Source organism: Acomys minous, assembly GCF_964271855.1.
Source record: "Acomys minous genome assembly, chromosome: 19".
Taxonomy (NCBI): domain Eukaryota; kingdom Metazoa; phylum Chordata; class Mammalia; order Rodentia; family Muridae; genus Acomys; species Acomys minous.
In genome coordinates, this window is record NC_140499.1 from 61,475,020 (window position 1) to 61,495,161 (window position 20,142).

At 49.5% G+C, this 20,142-nt stretch overlaps 2 protein-coding genes across 4 annotated transcripts; both read left to right on the forward strand.

Moving 5' to 3' along the window:
- Nucleotides 1-92: 92 nt before the first annotated feature.
- KRTCAP2 (keratinocyte associated protein 2) lies at nt 93-3,605 on the forward strand. 3 transcript variants are annotated; one of them, XM_084769542.1, is made up of 5 exons: nt 93-234; nt 544-698; nt 876-939; nt 3,125-3,191; nt 3,446-3,605. In XM_084769542.1, the coding sequence occupies exons 1-5, from the start codon at nt 231-233 to the stop codon at nt 3,564-3,566; spliced, it is 411 nt and encodes a 136-aa protein (XP_084625668.1). In that variant the 5' UTR covers nt 93-230; the 3' UTR covers nt 3,567-3,605. The 3 variants fall into 3 exon arrangements, with proteins under 3 accessions (XP_084625668.1, XP_084625669.1, XP_084625670.1); XM_084769543.1 differs by having other exon boundaries at nt 101-278; XM_084769544.1 differs by lacking the exon at nt 93-234 and adding an exon at nt 272-378.
- Nucleotides 3,606-18,718: 15,113 nt separating this feature from the next.
- DPM3 (dolichyl-phosphate mannosyltransferase subunit 3, regulatory) lies at nt 18,719-19,329 on the forward strand. The gene is made up of 2 exons (XM_084769545.1): nt 18,719-18,856; nt 18,979-19,329. Exon 2 carries the CDS (start codon nt 18,984-18,986, stop codon nt 19,260-19,262), a length of 279 nt encoding a protein of 92 aa, XP_084625671.1. The 5' UTR covers nt 18,719-18,856; nt 18,979-18,983; the 3' UTR covers nt 19,263-19,329.
- Nucleotides 19,330-20,142: the final 813 nt, after the last annotated feature.

Sequence of the window (20,142 nt, forward strand, 5' to 3'; positions counted from 1 at the left end):
AGCAGATGCCCTGGGTACAGAAGGTTGGGGACCAAGCAGGGCGGTGGCCTAGAATGCTCTTCGAAGCATTATTTCCTCCTTGCCGCAAGAGGGCGCTGCGTCCAAGGCGCGTAGAGGAAGAAGTAAAGCAAGTCCACGTTGGGCCCTGACGCCTGCGTAGAGACGGCCGCGCCGGGTCTGGCTCCCCCTCTTTCTCCAGAGGCACCGATTGGACCCACGGACCGGGCGTGATGGGTAACCCGACGGGCCGGATGAATGCCCGGGTTACTCTAGCGGGGGTGGGCGTTGGGGTGGCCTCTTTTCCCGGTAGCCTGGTTAAAGCTGACGTGTCTTGGTTTCCAGGGAACAGGCATTTCCTCCGGACAGGCGGGAACTTGGGTGTGGGGGCCCGGGGAGTTGGGGGGGGGGGGGTTCCTGGAGATCGCAGTGGGGTGGTGGGGTGGGGAGTGTGGCTGCATTGCTGGGAGCCCTAGGAAGTGGTTGGCAGGCCGAGCTCCAGGGTGAATCAGCCTGAAACTTAGCCTGACTCTTTCTCATGTCCAGCGGTCGGTACTGGAACCTCCTTGGCACTGTCCTCCCTCCTGTCCCTGCTGCTCTTCGCTGGCATGCAGATATACAGCCGTCAGCTGGCCTCCACCGAGTGGCTCACAATTCAGGGGGGCCTGCTGGGCTCCGGCCTTTTCGTCTTTTCCCTGACTGTATCCTCCTCCCCGAGCTGGGAAGTTGCAGCATACGTTTGAACAGAAGATGGGCGTGGGGGGAGGGCGTCAGGTCCCTGTATTTCTCCTACTTCCCAGCGGTGGTAGGTTTTGTGTGTCTCCTACTCCCTAGCCTTGACTTGTTGCACGAGTTTCTCCTTAATTTCCTCAATCCAGGCCTTCAATAATCTGGAAAATCTGGTCTTTGGTAAAGGTTTCCAGGCAAAGATCTTCCCTGAGAGTAAGTGAAACCACGTAGTTGGTTGAACCTTTAAAAAAAAAAATCTCCCTCAAGGGTGATGCTGAATTTCCCGGTACTTAGATGGTTAAGGAGAACACTGTCATGAAGACAGGATGCTTCCGGATTAAGCATTTTATCCGGCACTGGAGCTGGAAGAGAGGCAGGAAAGAAAAGAGACAGAGACAGAGAGTGAGGAGAAAGAAAAAGGGAAAACTTGGCCGGCTCCCAGGAGAGGTTTCAAGCAAACAGTCAAGTCTGAGGTGATATTTGATAGGCCTCCTCCTTGGGAAGGTATTTTTTATGTCTGTGAGAAAAGAAAGCAAGATCAAGTCCACTGAGGGGTTCTGATGTGAAGTCGAGCCAGAACCGGTGAGTTCTGCTTGAAGGTGGTTGTGAAATCTGTGATCACTGATATGTTGCCCACAGCAGGACTCCTGCTAAAGGCAAATGGAAAGGAACTGTTAGAACTCTCTCTTTGTTTCTCTTTGCCTCTTCCCCTGTCTTCCTCCCCTCTGTAGCCCAGGCTGCGCTTGCACTTACTACACAGCTGAGGATGACTTTTTTTTTTTTTTAAGATTTATTTATTATGTATACAGCATTCTGCCTGCAGGCCAGAAGAGAGCACCAGATTTTGTTATAGATGGTTGTAAGCCACCATGTGGTTGCTGGGAATTGAACTCATGACCTTTGGAAGAGCAGTCAGTGCTCTTAACCTCTGAGCCGGCTCTCCAGCCTAGCTGAGGATGACTTTAAACCCTTGAGCTGACCATCCTCCTGCCTCTACTTCCCACGTCCTGAGGTTAGCACCACCTCATGTAGTTTATGTGATGCTGGGTATCAAACCCATGCCTTCCAGCATGATGGGCAAGCACTCCACCAACTGAGCCACATCTGCAGCCCTGATGAATAAGTTTTGTAGGCTGGGTGTGGTGGCGCATGCCTTTAATCACAGCACTCAGGAGGCAAAGGCAGGCAGATCTCTGTGAGTTCAAGGCCAACCTGGTCTACAAAGCAAGTCTAGGACAGCCAAGGCTACACAGAGACACTGTCTGGAGAAAAAAAAAATTTTTTTTTCAGTTTTTCTATGTAATAGTCCTTGTTAGATGGTTCCTATAGAGATCTGATTTATGGAGCACTTATTTATGGAGCATTAAGTTCATAAAGCAGAGTCAGCATTGGGACCAAAGCACCAAAGAAAGAAAGCTACAAACTCAGAGAGTCCCAGCAGCTGTCACTTTACGAAGGACTCACCCAGTAACGCAAAAGCCTGTCACTGTCACCTCATTTCTTTGCTTTCTTCTGGGTTTTGCTGTCTTCACAACCCTGTGGCAGGTTTTTCAGGACTTCCACCCAGCACTCTCAGAATTCCTGTCTCTTACACTTTTGTTTTATTTTGTTAGTTTTTGGAGACAGGATTTCTCTGTGTAACAGTCTTGGCTATCCTGGACTTGCTTTGTAGACCAGGTTGGCCTTGAACTCACAGTGATCCTCCTGCCTCTGCCTCCCGAGGGCCCGGCTCTGTCTATTATTTTCTCAAAATAAATAAATAAAGGTGTTGGAGGACAAAAATCCTTGTCTTTCAGCCAGAAAGTGGTGGCACAGGCTGTTAATCCCAGCACCCAGCAGAGGCATAAGCAGGCAGATCTCTGTGAGTTCGAGGCTAGCCTGGTCTATAGATTGAGTTTCAGGATGGCCAGGGCTACACAGAGAGACCTTGTCTCGAAAAAAAAAAAACAAACAAACAAACAAAAAAAGAATCCTCGTCTTTGACTTCGCTGCTGGCTTCAGCTGAACCAGTGGGGCCTCTTCGTCCTTTGTGTGCCCTCCTCCCAACCCATCCTGTCCTGTTTAGAGGTCTGAGTCCTCCGCTCTAAATAATCGGAGCAAGCCCGCCTCAAGCCCCGCTAGTATGTTTTATGTATTAGCTTACGTTTGAGGCTGGATCTCACTGAGTCACCCAGGCTGGCCTTATCTTAAGTGATCCTCCTGCCTCAGCCTCCTGCCTGGTTTGCTGTATAGGCATACACCACTGGGTTCAGCTTCCTTTTGTGGAACTTACAGCAATCCACCTGCCTCTGCCTCCCGAGTGCTGGGATTAAAGGCGTGCGCCACCGTGCCCGGCTGCTCCTGGTTCTCTGTGTCTCTTTTGAGCACCTACCGACCCCCCTTGTTCTCGCCTCCGCAGTTCTCCTCTGCTTGCTGCTGGCGCTCTTTGCATCTGGCCTCATCCACCGGGTCTGTGTCACCACTTGGTATGTATCTGATAGTTGGGCAAGGAACAGCGGTGCCACACTGGGTCCTCCTGTGATGTCACCAGCCCCTTCCCTTGCCTTCCCGTTTTTTGTTGTTGGTGGTGGTGGGGTTTTTTTTGTTTGTTTGTTTTTTGTTTTTTGTTCTTCCCCTAATTTCCCAAGCAAGAAACTGAATGCTTCCCTGGAGCCAGTGACTGCTCTGCTGGCCGCGTGCCTGTCTGTGTAATGACTTATTTCCGCCCTCACCCCTGTAGCTTCATCTTCTCCATGGTTGGTCTGTACTACATCAACAAGATCTCCTCCACCGTGTACCAGGCAGCAGCTCCAGTCCTCACACCAGCCAAAGTCCCCGGCAAGGGCAAGAAGAGAAACTAACCCCTAACGGCTAATAAAGATGATTCTTTGTAGTTCTGACCCTGAGCTGCGTGCGATGAGTTGTCGCCCTCATCTGCGGGTGCCTGAGTGTGGCAGGCACCGCAGCGCCTTCTACTTACAGGAAGATGATCCAAGGTCTTAACCTGTGGGGAGAGAGGTTAAAGGTCATGAGGTAGAATACAGGAAAGGTTGCCTTCCTGTCTGCCAGAGCAGACTTATTATTATCTGGTGTGTGTGTACATGTGTGCATGTAGGTGCACATGTGAGAGGCTACAAGAGAGAGACAGGTGTCCCTTAGCATTCTTCCAAAGCCAGGCCAGAGCTGGGCGTGGTGGCGCACGCCTTTAACTCCAGCACTTGGGAGGCAGAGGCAGGCAGGTCACTGTGAGTTTGAGGCCAGCCTGGTCTACAAAGCAAGCCCAGAACAGCCAAAGCTACACAGAGAGACCCTGTCTTGAGAAACCAAAAAATAAAAAACAAACAAACAAACAAAAACAAAACCAAACAAGATCTTGCAATGGACGTGGACCTCTTAACCCCCAGACCATGGGGTTCCACCTGGGGCTGTCACTCCAGCTCCCCGCTCCATCCTGAAAGATGAGCTTTTGTCCCTAGCCAGAGCAAAAGAGCCTTTTTGCAGCAATCTGGGCATCCCCACTGATGGCTCTCCTCATCCGTCTGTTCGACTCTAGCATGGGCAGAGTGCCTGTGTGTATAAGGTTCTAGGTCAGACACCAGCCTTGCCTCTGCGCAGGTGGTTTTTGTGCCACTCTCCCTTTATCTTGTATCCAAGATACTAGGACATTCATCTGTTTTTATCAGAGTGTGTCAAAGAATAGCCAGCACATGGCCTCAGCCAATCTTGAGGGGAGTAAGGCAAGTGGCCCCCCAGATCCCGTGCTGTGTCCTGTCCAGGGTGCGGCTCCTTTAGAACACCAGGGTACCTCCTCTCCTGATGGGTCCTGAAGGCTTCAGGGAGCACCCATTTTGGTCACTTGTGTGTTTAGTAGTGCCCGACAGTGGGAACCAGAACAAAATTCTACACATTACAGGCACAAAGGTTAGGGGATAAGGCTCAGTAAACATGAGTAAAAGAGTCAGGAGTTCGGCTGAGGATTATTAGAGGCCACGCTGCCCTGTCCTGTCCGTGGCAGAGGGCGAGCTGCGCTGTTTACACAACCTGCCTGCAGGGGGCGCTGTGAACTCGGCTATTCTGTACACTGGCTGAACTCTACTTGCAGATTGCTCCTAAGGGGCTAGGGGGTGCTCTAGTTCTTTGGAAGCCAACCTAGGGAGCCCCAGGGGCCAGACACCTTACTGGGAGGGCCTCCTATTCTTAGGCTTGGAGCAGGCCAGAGTCTTCAGTAGAGATCACAGACTTACTGTGGACGGCAGTTCCAGGCTCACCTAGTGAGCAAGGAAGTGGGTGTCCAAAATAGGTCCCGAGTCTATGGGAAGCTAGTTAGTTCTAGATCTTGCTGTCAGACTTTGACTTTTCTCCTTAGCTGGAGGGGGAGCAGTGGGTTGGGCACACAGAGCCCCGAGATAAGGCCCGGTGTCTAGAGGGGCGGAGCCAGGCAGATAGCATCACTTCTATGTCTAGGGGAGAGAGGGAGGGGAAGACCAGAGAACAGGTGACTTAACAGTGATCTAGGCACCTGCTACCACCTACTAACAGGGGCAGCATGTGCCTAAGGAATAATGACCCATTCCTCCGGAATGGGTAGATTTTACAAGGCAGGTCGGCGCCAATAGCAGCTTTATACTCAGCCTATCTGTGGTGTCTAGTTGAAGACTATTCACATCTGACCTGCCAATTAACCCTGGCAGGGATATCACAGCCTCTAATCACCATCATTAGGTGAAGGGGCCTGAGGACATGGTGGCTTGCAAGACCTGAAGGATGGATGAAGGAGACAAAGGAACCCGGCGCTCCTCTGGGACACTGCTCCACCCGGGAGGTAGCAGACCGAAGGGAGAGAGGGGCATCCCTCTGGAGGACAGAGGGAGCCAGATGTTTCCTCCTGTTCACTCACACGTGGCGGTGACACCCGCAGGCACCAGCCGCCGACTCCGGAAACAAGAGTAAATAATAGGTGGGCGGAGCCATTGTAGTCTGGCGGGAGGCTTCTGGCCCCTGACCTGACATGCTCCTTGGAGTCAAAGGTGGTGCCATCCTACAAGAAGGCAGTGGGATATTGAGAATGAGGCAAGTGGGCAGGGCTGGCCTCCCTCCCAAGGACAGGCGCTAGCATGAAGAGCGCCTGGCATTTAGGGCATACCAGTGGGACAGGGCGGGACCTGGGGGCGCCCAGGGCAGGCAGGAGGGCTAGTCTGCGCCAGGCCTTGGCTCCAGCCCTTTCCGGCCCTTATTGTCCTTGGTGAGAACCGGACACTGTCCTGTTCCCACTGCCCCCAGCCTCCACAGCTCTGCTCCCCAGGGCCCCGGGGAAGGATGTTGAGAAACAAGAAGGCCAGAGACCCATAGAGACACAGGCACAAGGGTGAGGGTTCAGTGAAAGGCATACGCTGGAGTCACTGGGTCGTGGGCTCTGTGGGAATTCTGGCAGAACGAGAAGCGGGCAGCCCTGCCCACTTTGGGGGATTCCAGCAGTGAGCTCTGCAGTCTTTAACTTAGGTTACAAACGGTGCTACCTCCTAAGCAAACAATGGCCAGAGCCCGGAGGCAGACGCCTAGGTATTACTTAATTGTTTCCCTCAGGTACATTTCTTTGCCTCCCTTCCAGGGAAATGGAAATGCCTAGGGGCTCAAGGCTCAGAGCCAGGATCTCACTCCCCAGTTCACCTTGGGGGGTGGGGGGGAGCAGAGACAGCGGTACTTATAGAAGTTGTACCATAAATGGTACTTGGTTGAGTTCCTGCAGAGGCAGAGAGAGCAGCCCCTAACTGGCCAGGAGTTAGGCATTCTCAGTACCTATAGCAAACAGCTTTAGGCCGGCTACTGGTAGTGTAGACTTCAAAGCTTCCCCTTATGCTCGAGGGGCAGCCACACCCAGCTAGCCTCCTCAGCCCTGGGCCTGCACAGGGTGGGAATCCTGGGCCCACAGGTCTCAGCATCTCCTTCTCGGGATTCAGATCCTTTGCCAGCTGGAGAGAGATCCAGGTCCCTATATCCAGAGAGGCTCCAGCCACACTTGGAGAAACTAGGCATGTGCCTACTTAACAAATTAGTATTTTCCCCCCCTCGCATGTGTAGAGTGTCTGTGGTGTGCACACATGTACTCGTGTTCACAAGTATGTGGATGGGTGGTATGCACAAAAAATGAGTGCAAAGTTGGAGGCCCAAAGTTGAAATCTAGTGTTTTCCTCAGTCTCTTCCTACTTATTTATTGAGGTTGAGTGTCTCGCGGACTCCGCATGCAGTTCACAGACTCCAGCAAGTCAAGCTAGCCCGCTTGCCCAGGCCATCCTCTGACCCTGCCTCCTGCTGTTAAACCCGGTCCTGGAGAGTTCAGAACTCCTGTCTTCACTCAAGACCTTTCCCCAGCCCAAAATGAACAGTTCTTGTCTTGTTTTGGTCTGTTTGTTTTTTGTTTGTTTGTTTGTTTTTTGTTTTTTTTTTTTGAGACAGGGTTTCTCTGTGTAGCCCTGGCTGTCCTGGAACTCGCTTTGTAGACCAGGCTGGCCTCAAATTCACAATGATCCACCTACCTCTGCCTCCTGAGTCCTGGGATTACAGACATGTGCCACCAAGCCCGGCTAAAATGAACAGTTCTTAAAGTGGTGTTACAAGTGTGCCAGCCGCACAAGCTTTACAATATCCATAGAAATTTCCAAGATAAGAAACCACGGGTCTACTTTATCCCTTCAAGGGCTATGGTAATGGGCACACAAGATTCATTGGGCTATTATGTGTTTTGTATATTTGAAAACTCAGAAAGAGCCGGTTGGTGGTGGCACACACAAAGAAAAGTTCAATCAATTTTATGGCAAATCTCTTCTTTCTGTTTTACCTGAGTGTATGTGACGTTAGCTACACTGGGAGATAACACCAGATTTTTTTTTTAATTGGTTTTTCTAGACAGGGTTCCTCTGTGTAATAGCTCTGGCTGTCCTGGAACTCGCTTTGTAGACCAGGCTAGCCTTGAACTCTCAGAGATCCACTTGTCTCTGCCTCCCAAGTGCTGGGATCAAAGGTGTGCGCCACCACGCCTGGCTTCATTTTTTGTTTTGTTTTTTATTTCTGTATACCCCTGGCTGTCCTGGAACTTTCTCTGTAGACCAGGCTGGCCTCAAACTCACAGTGAGCTGCTTGCCTCTGTCTCCCAAGTGCTGGGATTAAAGACGCCTGGTTGAAATGTTTGTTTCTTATATGATGACAACATCTTTTTGGAGGGAGAAGGGCTCAGGTCCTTGGGTTTCACTATGATAGGTAAAAGTATTTTAGCCCTGAGTTACAAACCTGACGCTGGCAATATATTTTGGATGAGATTAATTACCTTAATTTTTAAAAAGGCGGGGGGAAGGATAGCAAGACTAATCATGTAAGTGAAGGCTGGGTTTGAATGAACAATACTGCCTCAAAAAATAAGGTAGGAGAGCAGTGAGCAGTGATTCTTGACAACAAAGACCGTGCATTTACACAAGTACACCATCCACACGTGAAAAATAGAGAAAAAGTTAGATTGGTAGATTTGGGGTTTTTTTGTTTGTTTGTTTGTTTGTTTGAGACAGGGTTTCTCTGTGTGTATCCCTGGCTGTCCTGGACTCACTTTTGTAGACCAGGCTGGCTTCAAACTCACAGGGATTCACCTGCCTCTGCCTCCTGAGTGCTGGGATTAAAGGTGTGCGCCACCACGCCCGGCCTAGATTGGTAGATTTTGAGTAAAGCAGATCACTGCCTATGTTGTGGATAAGCTACAGTTGGAGGTCAGATCATTAGAACAAGAGATGGCTTCCCTTAGCAAGAGGGGACTGAGCGGCACACACACAGCCTTCCTACCTGAACTGAAACCCTGGATCTTTCTGGGCCGCAGCCTGCTGACCCACCCTTCCGGCTTTGGACTTGGGTGATTCCATAATTCTTTCATTCGTTAAGCATCGCTTTATCAGCCCCTTTCTCTCTGCCATTGGTTCTGCTTCGTGGGAGAACACTGACTCATACACTGTTTTCCCAAAAGGAAGGAAAAGCAACAGTGCCTGCTGGACACTGCACAGCCCTGGGACTGGCAGGGCGGCTGGCTGTCAGCACTCAGCCTTGCTGTTCCCATGCCTGGCGCTCCTGCCCCCAGCACAGACGGTTCCTTTTTAGTAGTTTTATTTATTTGTGTGAGCTCTGACATGCCTGTGGAGAACAGAGCCAGCTCTCTCCGTCTACCTTGTGGGTCCCAGGGATTGAACTCAGGTCCTCAGGCTTGGAGGCAAGCACCTTTACTGAGCCATCTCCCCAGCCCTTTCCCAGCGTCCCTGAGATGCAGCCTTGCTCTATGGAACCATCTGGCTTCGTGCTTGTTATCTGGCCCAGGATGGTCTCAAACATGTGGCCATCCCTTATCCCTGGCCTATGTGATGGAAACACGCTAGCTCAACTGGCTTCTCACTACTTGATATAGTAAATAATTGCTTGTTTCTTGTGTCTGTCCTACCATTGTCCACTTAATTGACCGAAGGGGCTTTGTCTGCTTAAAAGGTAAATCCTCGCCAGGCGTAGTGGCACAGGCCTTTAATCTCAGCACTTGGGAGGCAGAGGCAGGTGGATCTCTATGAGTTTGAGGCCAGCCTGGTCTACAAAATGAGTTCAGGACAGTCAAGGCTACACAGAGAAACCCAGTCTCAGGAAAAGAAAGAAAGAAAGAAAGAAAGTCCTCAATAATCTTTTTTTTTCTCAGAAGTGAGGGTTCAAACCGAGAACCCATGCATACTGAGCAAGTGCTCCATTAGTGAGCTACACCTCTGCTCAAAGTTGTTTGTTTAGGATTTTTATTTTTTGAGACAGGGGTTCTCTGTGTAGCCTTGGCTGTCCTGAGACTCGCTTTGTAGACCAAGCAGGCCTCAAAGTCACAGAGATCCACCTGCCTCTGCCTCTCGAGTCCTGGGATTAAAGGTGTGCCTCACTCACGGTACCGACCAGCAGTTGTTTCTTTCTTTCTTTTTTTTTTTTCTTTTTTGTTTGTTTGTTTGGTTTTGTTTCTTTCTTTTTTTACAGCAGAGTCTCACTGTGTCGCCTAGGCTGGTCTCAAGCTCCGGCTCATTCTAGCTTCCTGCTTGACCTTCCTGAGTATCCGAAGCTAAGCAGGCCCCGCCGCGCCCAGCTAACAGCGGATTGTGAAGCACTAGGGAAACCAGGAATGTCAAACACGAAAGATCGTCTCCTCAGTGGGCGCAACGTGGCCCTGTGTTCCACACAGAAGGCTGGTGGTGGGTGTGGTTAAGTGGCCTGGAGATCTGTGCAGTCTGTAGGGCCAGGGTACGCTCAGACCCCTCAGATTATCCCAGTCTCTTCCCTCTCTCCACCTTTATCTTAATCCTTGTTCCTTAATCCCAGCACTGGGAGGCAGAGGCAGGCGGATCGCTGTGAGTTCGAGGCCAGCCTGGTCTACAAAGCGAGTCCAGGACAGCCAAGGCTACACAGAGAGACCCTGTCTCGAAAAACCAAAAAATAATAAAAATAATAAAAATAAAAAATAAATAAAAATAAAATAAAATAAAAAATCCTTGTTCCTCAGTCAATAGAACCCATCCTTAGGGGAGATGTCACGAGTGCTTTATAGCTTGGTGACCTCTATGCTCTCTGTGTGACAGACACCACATCGCATCCTTCCGTGGGCCCTTAAGCTATCAAGCCCATCTGTGTGGAAGAGGTCCCATGTACTTGACCAAAGAGTTTCAATGTAGTCACGCCTTAAGGTTTTACCGTGTACATGGGCTTGAGATAATTGCTACCAGGAAGCTCCTTCCCAGAACCCTACTGGAATTAAATAAACTGCCCAGTGTCAGACTCTAGAAGTTTGAACCAAGCATGTGTTGAACCTGATTTCCTTCTTGCCTCTCACAGATCATTACTCTGTTGGAAGTGGCGGTTGTAGAGACCCCACCCCCACCCCCACAGGTGTTTACTGACACCACCCACCCACCTGCCCCCACCCCCACAGGTGTTTACTGACAGGACAATCAGGACAGCTGCCAGTAGCTCACCATAGCACATTGGGCTCCTTCTTGGAACTCAGCTTCCGCCCTCAGTCAGTTTGAGAACACCGAGCTCACGTAGCCAGGTGCTTCTGCGACTGCCCAGGTCTGTGTCCGGGCCCTTCCTCCCTCAAGCTCTCGTCTTTTCCTGTCTGGATGCTGTAGGCTTCACTTCTCTGGAAATGCTGATTCATTTGGGCCCTTTCCCCAATCAGTACTACATCTCTGATCTGTCATTTCCCCTGTCAAGCCTGTCTGTAATTTTCCCACTATGTGTTTTGTTGATTATATGTATGACTGTTTTGTTACCCCTTGGAAACTGTGGGTACCTTGAGGGCAGGGACGGACACGGTCTGGCTACCTGGAGGCCTCATGAAGGACCCAGTAATCTTCTTGGCACCTGTGGGTACCTGCGTGCGGGTCATAGGGTGAACCCCTGAATAAACCTCTACCTTTGACATAAACACATTTCCCCTGCGAGCTACTGGAGACTGACCCTAGGGCCTTGTGGTTGCCAGACAAAGCTTTCTAAGCTCTCTGCCACTGAGCTATACACCTAAGCTCTAACTATAAATGCCTTTGTGTTTTGTTTTTGTGGTTTTTTCTGCCTGTTTGTATAGGCACCATGTGTGTGCAGTAAGTGCCCTTTACCCCTGAGCCATCTCCTCAGTTCCATGAGCATTTTAAAACAATTGTTTTTTAAAATTAATTTATTCAGATTACATCTCACTAGTTGTCCCTCCCTCCCTCTTTCATCCTATTCCCCTCCCCTAGGTCTGTGACAGAAGGGGACCTCCTCCCCGCACCATACGGTCACAGCCTAGCAAGTCTCATCTTGGTAGAAAACAATTGTTTTTAAAGATCTATTTTTATTAAACCAGGCATGGTGGCTCACACCTTTAATCCTAGTACTTCATGAGATTGGGGTCTGGCCTGGTCTACATTGAGAGCTCCAAGACAGCCAGCACCACTTAGACCTCATCTCAAAAAACCAGGAAAAAAAAAATTATTAATGTGTGGTATGTGCACAGGTGTCTGTGGAGACCGGAAGAGGATTGTAAATCCCATGGGCTAGCGCTATAAGCAATTATGGGCTGGCTGACGTAGGTGCTGGGCTGAATCCAGGTCCTCTGAAAGGGCAGAATGTGCTCTTAAGCACTGAGCCTTCTCTTTAGCCCCCCTAACACAACACAAATACTTTTCAGGGGTCTCTAATCATCTGGTCCTGACCAGTTTTCCCGGCTGTGTCTCCTGCTATTTCACCCCACGAAGCATTCTTTGTCCTGGAGACAGACAGACACAAGAAATTAGTCAGCATGGACTCTCATGCCTCCGAGCCTGTTGGCATGTTCTCTGGCTCAGGCTGTTCTCTGGCTTTGTACGCTGCCTCTCACCTTGCACAGCTCTTACTCATGTTTGCGTGGCAGGTCGGGTTCCTGGGCCTCCGTGACATCTTCCTCCTTGGCCATCAAGCCTTCCTTCTCCTCGATCTGAACATTCCTCACTCTCCAGCATCTGAGGTTTAGAATGTGTCTCCTCAAAGCTAGAAAGGGGCTGCAGAGATGGCTCAGTGGTTAAGAGCACTGTCTGTTCTTCCAAAGGTCCTGAGGTCAATCCCACCTAACCACATGGTGGCTCACAACCATCTATAATGTGATCTGGTGCCCTCGTCTGGTGTGCAGACACACATTTGGACTAAATACTGTATAAATAGTAAGTAAATGAATTAAAAAAAAAACCAGAAAGATAGGAAGTGCCAACAACCATGTGCTCAGCGTGTGCAAAGGTAACTTCCCTCAGACAGTTTTGAACGACAGCAGGTAGGGGAGAGGGTACTGTGGGTTCTTGTTTAGCAGGTATCGTCTTTACTATGTATATGGGTGCTTTGGCTGCGTGTGTGTCTGTGTACCATGGGTATGCCTGGTGCCCTGCCAGGCCAGAGCGTGTTGGATCTCCTGGAACTGGAGTTCCAGCCCACACTGACCTGTGAGTGTTGGGAACTGAATCTAGGCATTCTGAAAGAACAGTCCGTGCTTTTAACCGTTGAGCCATCTTCCTCCTTCTTTTCCTCTTCTTCCTTCTCCTTTTCCTCTTCTTCCTTCTTCGTCTGGTTTTTCTTTTTTGGTTTCTCTAGACAGGGTTTCTCTGTGTAGCCTTGGCTGTCCTGGACTCGCTTTGTAGACCAGGCTGCTCTCTAACTCATGTCAATCCACCTGCCTCTGCCTCTTGAGTGCTGGGATTACAGAAGTGCGCCACAACCCCCTGCTTCACATAGCTTCCTTCCCCCAACCCCCCCCCCCCCCCCAAGGTTTCTCTGTGTAACAGCTCTGGCTGCCCTGAGCTAGCTTTGTACTCCAGGCTGGCTTCAAACTCATGGAGATCCCGCTGCCTCTGCCTCCCAAGTGCTGGAATTAAAGGCGTGCGCCACCATGCCTGGCTTCACATAGCTTTTTTTTTTTTAATATTAATTTATTCAGATTGCAACTCAATTGTTATCCCATCACTTGTACCCTCCTGTTCCTCCCTATTCCCCTCCCCTAGGTCTATGACTGAGGGGGACCTCCTCCCCAACCATATGGTCACAGCCTATCAAGGCTCATCTTGGTAGCCTGTTTATTCTTTCTTTGAGTGCCATCAGGCCTCCCTATCAAGGGAGAACTGTGGAGAATGTCCTATCCATTGGGTAGATCAGAGTAGGGGTTCGATGTTTACTACTTGTATTGTCCTTGGTTAGTGCAAACACATAGCTCTAGCTATTTTTAACAGTCATCACTAACCCCTGTTGGGAGCCTTCTGGAAGCCCCTTTAAAGAAATATATTTTTTTGCCGGGCATGGTGGCGCACGCCTTTAATCCCAGCACTCGGGAGGCAGAGGTAGGCGGATTGCTGTGAGTTCGAGGCCAGCCTGGTCTACAAAGGGAGTCCAGGACAGCCAAGGCTAACACAGAGAGATCCTGTCTTGAAAAACCAAAAAAAAAAAAAGAAATATATATTTTTGTTTATTTTTATTTTAGGCTGGGCCTCCAGGCTTGCCTCAGACTTGTCTGTAGTACAGGCTGCCCTTGCCGTCATCACAAACTGTTGCTTCAGCTTCCCAAACGCTGAAGTTACAAGCCTGAGTCACCACGTCTGGCTGCTGTGCTGACTTACAAATGCACAAGGTAGAACGCACAGGCACCCCGAGACAAAGTTCTCAGCACAAAGGAAATCTATTTGCCCTAGAGGGACAAAGGGCTGGGAATAAGAGACAAAGGCAGGAGACAGAGGACAGGGGAACAATAGGGAGGGGGAGGGGCTATTTGTCCCTGGAGGACAAAGAATGTTGATGGATAAGGGGGACAGGACGCTGCCCAGAGGCAAACGGCAGGTTTTAAAAGTAAAAGGGGAAACACCCATGTTAGATTGTGGCGTTTAATTTATTTGCTTGTTTTCCATTTGTTTGTTTTGTTTTGTTTGTTTTTTGTTTTCCAGACAGGATCTCTCTGTGTAGCCCTGGCTGTCCTGGACCTCACTCTGTAGATCAAGCTGGCCTCAAATTCACAAAGATCCACCTGCCTCTGCCTCCAAGGTGTGCCCCATCACTCGAGGTGTTTGCTTTTGATTGAACAGGTTAATTAGGTGAGCCAGAGGGGACTTTTGATTGCTGAACTCCAATACTTTGATAGCTGGGCCTTGGTAGTCAGCCTCAGGAGGAAGAATTGCCCAAATAAAGGAATGGATCTTCCTGCAAGCTTTTTTTTGGACAAGGCTGGCCTGGAACTCACAGCGATCCTCCTGCCTCTGCCTCCCGAGTGCTGGGATTAAAGGCGTGCGCCACCACCGCCTGGCTTATCTTTACAGTTTTTAGCAAGGCAGAGGGAAAGGGGGAGAAGGGCAGGGCCTGCCAGAGCTGGGGTTGGCATGCTCAGGCTGCCTAGAGTCTCTTCCCTGGGCATTTGTTTTAAGGTTTCCTTTTTATTTGTATGTATGTCTATGTCACGTATATACAGGTGCTCTCTGAGGCCACAGGACGATATAGAATCCTCTGGAAGTGGAGTTACAGAGGCTTGTGAGCGAGCTGCCATGCGGGTACTGGGAACTGAGCCCTGGTCTTCAACAAGAGCAACAGGTGCTCTTAACCACTGAGCATCTCTCCAGTCGCTTCCTTTCCTGGAGCAACAAGCTGTGCCTTGGCGCTCTGCATCACTTTCAGCCTCCCAGCTTTAGCCCTTTTTTAAAAAAAAGAAAGGAAGAAAAAAGGCAGAAAATACAATCGCCCACTGGGAGACTTATGTGCACCTTGGCCTGTGCAACACCATACAGTTTAACAGTCACAACATAGTGCAGTAGGTTTTTTTTTCTTAATTTAAATTATATTTTTGCCGGGTGGTGGTGGCGGTGGCGGCACATGCCTTTAATCCCAGCACTCGGGAGGCAGAAGCAGGTGGATCGTGAGTTCGAGGCCAGCCTGGTCTACAAAGGGAGTCTAGGACAATCAAGGCTACACAGAGAAACCCTGTCTCAAAAAAAAAAGTTTAAAAAAATTTTTTTATTTATGTGTATATGTTCAGGCCAACTGCAAACTCACTCTGCAGCTAAGGATGACCTTGAACTTCTGATCCTCCTGCTTTCTTCTTCCCAGTTTGTGATTTTTCCCCCCTTCTTATTCTGTTCTATTGCTTTGGTGAGGGAGGGGCTATATATTTTTGTGGTGAGCTCTGGAGTCAGACTGTGCCTATCAGGGACACAAGAGCACGTGGGTGGTGATCCATAGGGCTGTTTCGAAGACGACTGGGTGAGCACTCTCCACGGTCCTTGGCACTGTTCCCATGATCCCTAGCTGGCCATTCACTTGTGGGGGGGGAGGGGAGGAGGGGGGTGGGGCCGAACACAAGAGGGAGATCACCCAGAATGAGGTTTGGAGTTGACCTTGCCAAGCTGCTCAGCTTTATATGTGCTCCGTGCCTCAGTTTCTTCATTTGTATATATATGAAGATACAAAAACACTGCAGGGGCAGTGGGGGCGGGGCAGATGAGTGGTGGATAGGTTTAGAATGCATTCCATGAATTTCTCAAAAATGAATAAAAATATTAATTAAAAACTTCCTGCTGAAGGGCCAGAGTGGCTAAGGGTGCCTGCTGCCCTTGCAGTGTGTCTGAGTTTAGCTGCCAACATGCACGTCAGAGAGCTTGAAACTGCCTAGAATTCCAGCTCCCAGGGATGCGACATGCTCTTCTGGACCCTACAGGCACCAGAACAGACATGGCACATATATATATTCACATAAACAAAAATAAAATTAAAGACCTACTGTAGTATGCTCTGACTATTAAACAGTATGGTGTTGCACAGGCCAAGGCACACACAAACCTCCCAGGAAGTGGTCAATTTTCTGCCTATGACCATTATTAAATTCTTATTTAATTTTTTGTTTGTTTGTTTGTTTTTGTTTTTCAAGACAGTGTTTCTCTGTGTAGCCTTGGTTGTCTTGGACTTACTTTGTAGACCAGGCTGGCCTCGAACTCACAGTGATCTGCTGCCTCTCCAGTGCTGGCATTAAAGGCGTGTGCCACCACCACTGGCATTTTTTTTTTTTAAGGGCTAAAGCTGGGTCTTTTAGAGAGATGCAGAGCACCAAGGCACTGCTTCTTTCTCCAGCTCTGATCCGTGCTGCTGTTGGCATCTAACCAGGCCAGTGTCTGCCTCCTTCCTGCGTGGACCTGGCCTGTCTTCTGTCAGCCTTGCCTTCCTGCTGTAGGCCAACATGAGCATGGAGCAGCCAATGTGCAAGATAGCATTCGGGCATGGACAAGACCGCGGGGACTAGAGGCTTCCTGGGCAGCTCACACTGATGACTTAGGAATCGAGCTCTGCACCAGGCGCTGTTTCTTGTCTTTCCTCTTCTCTTCTGAAGACGGATGAGGGAGAAGCCTTTGGGAGAGACATGTTCTTATATGGAGATTGTCATTGCAGTGGCGGGGGGGGGGGGGGCATTTTCTTTAAGTAAAAAAAAATTATATATATATGTATTTTTTTGAGACAGAGTCTCTCTGTATAGCCTTGGCTGTCCTAGACTCACTTTGTAGACCAGGCTGTCCTCGAACTCACCTCCCCGAGTGCTGGGACTAAAAGTATATACATGCCACCACACCTGGCTGGTAAAACTTTTCTTTAACCAAGGAATTTACTGAAGTTTTAGAAGTCAGGCAATTCTCCAGGCATCTAAGGAAAGCCAGCTCCACTTTCCCTCCGTCTCAGCACTTCTCTGAACATCACTGCTCGCATCTCCAAGCTGCCGCTTCTAAGGTTTTCCTCCCTATTTCTAAGTAATATATTTTCCTTCTTTCCGGTTTCTTTCCCACCCCCCCACCCCTAGTTTATTTTTTGGTGATGTTTGGGGATTGAGATCAGACCTTTGTGTCTGCTGGCACTGTCTCCCAGTAGACTTTGATGCCACAGAATGAAGATTAAGTCGTTGTTAATATTCATTTTCCTAACGTACGCTCCTACCTTACCTTTTTGTTTGTTTTTGTTTTTTGTTTTTTTCTTTCTTTCCTTCTTTCTTCTTCTTCTTCTTCCTCCTCCTCCTCCTCCTCCTCCTCCTCTTCTTCTTCTTCTTCTTCTTCTTTTCCTGAGACAAGGTCTCTCTGTGTAGCCTTGACTGTCCTGGACTCACTTTGGAAACCAGGCTGGCCTCGAACTCACAGCGATCCACCTGCCTCTGCCTTCCAAGTGCTGGGATTAAAGGCGTGCGCCGCCACCGCCCGGCCTGTTTTTGGTTTCTTGAGACAGGGCTTCTCTGTGGAGTCATCTCTGTGGCTGTCTTGGACTCACACTGCTCTTCCAGAGGATCTGAGTTTGGTTTCTAACATAAGTGGCGGACAGCTCACTGCCACCTATAACCCCAGCTCCCAGGGAATGATATCCTCCTAGCCTCTGCAGGCACCTGAATGTGCACAGACAGCACACACTCGCACACACACACACACACACACACACACACACACACATGCACACAAAAATAAAAATTTAAGCCCCAATTAAACCAAACAAAGACCCCTCTTGTTTTATTTAAGTTGGAACTCTGCCTAAAGCCAACCATCCTTTACCATATCCTGCAATGGTCCTCTTTCTTTCTTTAAAAAAATTTTTTTTGTGGGTGCATGCCTTTAATCCCAGCACTCAGGAGGCAGAGGCAGGTGGATGGCTGTGGGTTCAAGGCCAGCCTGGTCTACAAAGTGAGCCCAAGACAGTCAAGGCTACACAGAGAAACCCTGTCTCAAAAAAACAAAACAAAGAAACAAAAAAACTATTATAATTTATTCAGATTACTTCCTGATAGTCCTTTTTCTTATTTTGAGTTTTCCTGGAATCACAGGTCTGTGCCATTCTAACCAAGACCAGCCTGTTTCTATCAGAGAGGGTCTCAAATTGGACTACAAGGTTATCCTGGGTGTTTAGCAAGATCCTGTTTCAAAATAGGAAGGCTCAGTGGTAGAGAGCTTGCCTAGCAGGAATGAGGCGGCTTGTTCTTTAGTGTTTGCTGGGTGTGTTGGAAGAATGCTTGAATGGTTGAGTGAGTGGGTTTTCTGCGCTGGAGAACTGGAGCTTAAGGGGGACGATACTACATTAAGATATGAACATTTTGGGCTGGAGAGATGGCTCAGAGGTTAAGAGCACTGTCTGTTCTTCCAGAGGTCCTGAGTTCAATTCCCAGCAACCACAAGGTGGCTCACAGCCATCTATCATGAGATCTAGTGCCGTCGTCTGGTGTGCAGGAGTACATGCAAGCACAACACTGTATATGTATGAGATAAATCTTTAAAAACACACACACACACACACACACACACACACACACACACACACACATATATATATATATATGAACGTTTTGGCACATATTCATTCTTTCCGCAAGTCCCAGCCAGTCTAGATCTGGGTCCCCGGCGGCGAGGGGGTGGGAACAGCGCAAATACTCCTCTGGGTTCAGCCTGTGATTTTGGAACAGCGCTGTGTAACCCACCTGGATCTGAGCGCGGCCGGAAGTTCTCCAGGCATTGTCCTGAGAACTACAGTTCCCAGAAGGCAGCGTGGAGGAAGGGCCGCAGTAGAAGAGGGCTTCCGGACGCTGATGCTGTCCCTGTCAGCGCGACACATTGAGGTACGCTTAGGTGGCGGGCAGTGTGGGAAGGTGGCAGAAGGTGGCGGTGACTGGGAACGAATGTCAGACGCAGAGCGGGTAATGGCAGAACCGATCCCCAGCTTTCATTTCTCTCCCTGCAGCCAACATGACAAAGCTAACCCAGTGGCTTTTGGGACTGGCGCTCCTGGGCTCTGCCTGGGCTGCCCTGACCGTGGGCGCTCTGGGCCTCGAGCTGCCTTTCCCCTGCCAGGAGGTCCTGTGGCCACTGCCTGCCTACCTGCTGGTGTCCGCTGGGTGCTATGCCCTGGGTACTGTGGGCTATCGCGTCGCCACATTTCACGACTGCGAGGACGCCGCCCGAGAGCTGCAGAGCCAGATCCTCGAGGCCCGAGCGGATTTAGCCCGCAGGGGCCTGCGCTTCTGACACGTCACCCATCCCAGTCTGGACAATCCTTCCTCACTCCCCATTAAAGTGCAGTTTTGTTTTCTAACCTTGTTTAGTTCTGAGTATGGAGGATTGGTGTTAGGGAATCTCTTATATACCCCAGAGGCGAAGAAGTAAGAGGCGGGAGAGCCACCTTCCCAGGCTTGATTTAGCCTTGTGTTTTAGTGGTGTTCTGGCCCTTTAAGAGGATGATGATGAGGATGATGATTTTCCTGTTTGAAATGGGATCTTATGTATCCCAGACTGGCCTCGAACTCAGCATGTGGCTGAGGATGATCTTCATTCTCTCCCTCTCAGTTTGTCTAATTACAGATTTAAATCACTATGACTAGTTCCTGTGGTGTTGAGGGTCGAACCTGCTGTGCTTCGAACTTGTAAGCCCTCAACTGAGCTACATCCTCCAAGCCTGTTTTGTTTATCTGTTTGGGTGGTTTTCTTATGTAGTCCAACCTAGCCTACAGCTTAACATGTTACTCAGGCTGCCCTCAACCTCTGATCCTCCTGCTTCCATCACTGGTTTGTTTGTTTGTTTTGAAACAGGGTTTCTCTGTGTGGCCTTGGCTGTTTTGAACTCACTTTGTAGACCAGGCTAGCCTGGAACTCACAGAGATCTACCTGCCTCTGCTTCCCCGATGCTGGGATTACAGGCGTGTGCCACCACACCCTAGCCTGCTTCAACCTTTTTTTTTTTTTAACCTTTATTTTATGTGCATTGGTGTTTTGCATGTATGTCTACTTGACATTATCAGATCTTGGAGTTACAGACAGTTGTGAGCTGCCATGCAGGTGCTGGGATCTGAACCCTGGAAGAGCAGTCAGTGCCTTTAACCACTGAGCTCCCTGCTTCAGCCTCTTAAAT

Excerpts from the sequence above, each read along its gene's own strand:
- KRTCAP2 (XM_084769542.1), top strand. Across the intron at positions 699-875 it reads TTTTCGTCTTTTCCCTGACT|GCCTTCAATAATCTGGAAAA; the intron begins GTATCCTCCTCC and ends TCCTCAATCCAG. Across the intron at positions 940-3,124 it reads GGCAAAGATCTTCCCTGAGA|TTCTCCTCTGCTTGCTGCTG; the intron begins GTAAGTGAAACC and ends TCGCCTCCGCAG.
- DPM3 (XM_084769545.1), top strand. The coding sequence starts at position 18,984 with ATGACAAAGCTAACCCAGTGGCTTTTGGGACTGGCGCTCCTGGGCTCT.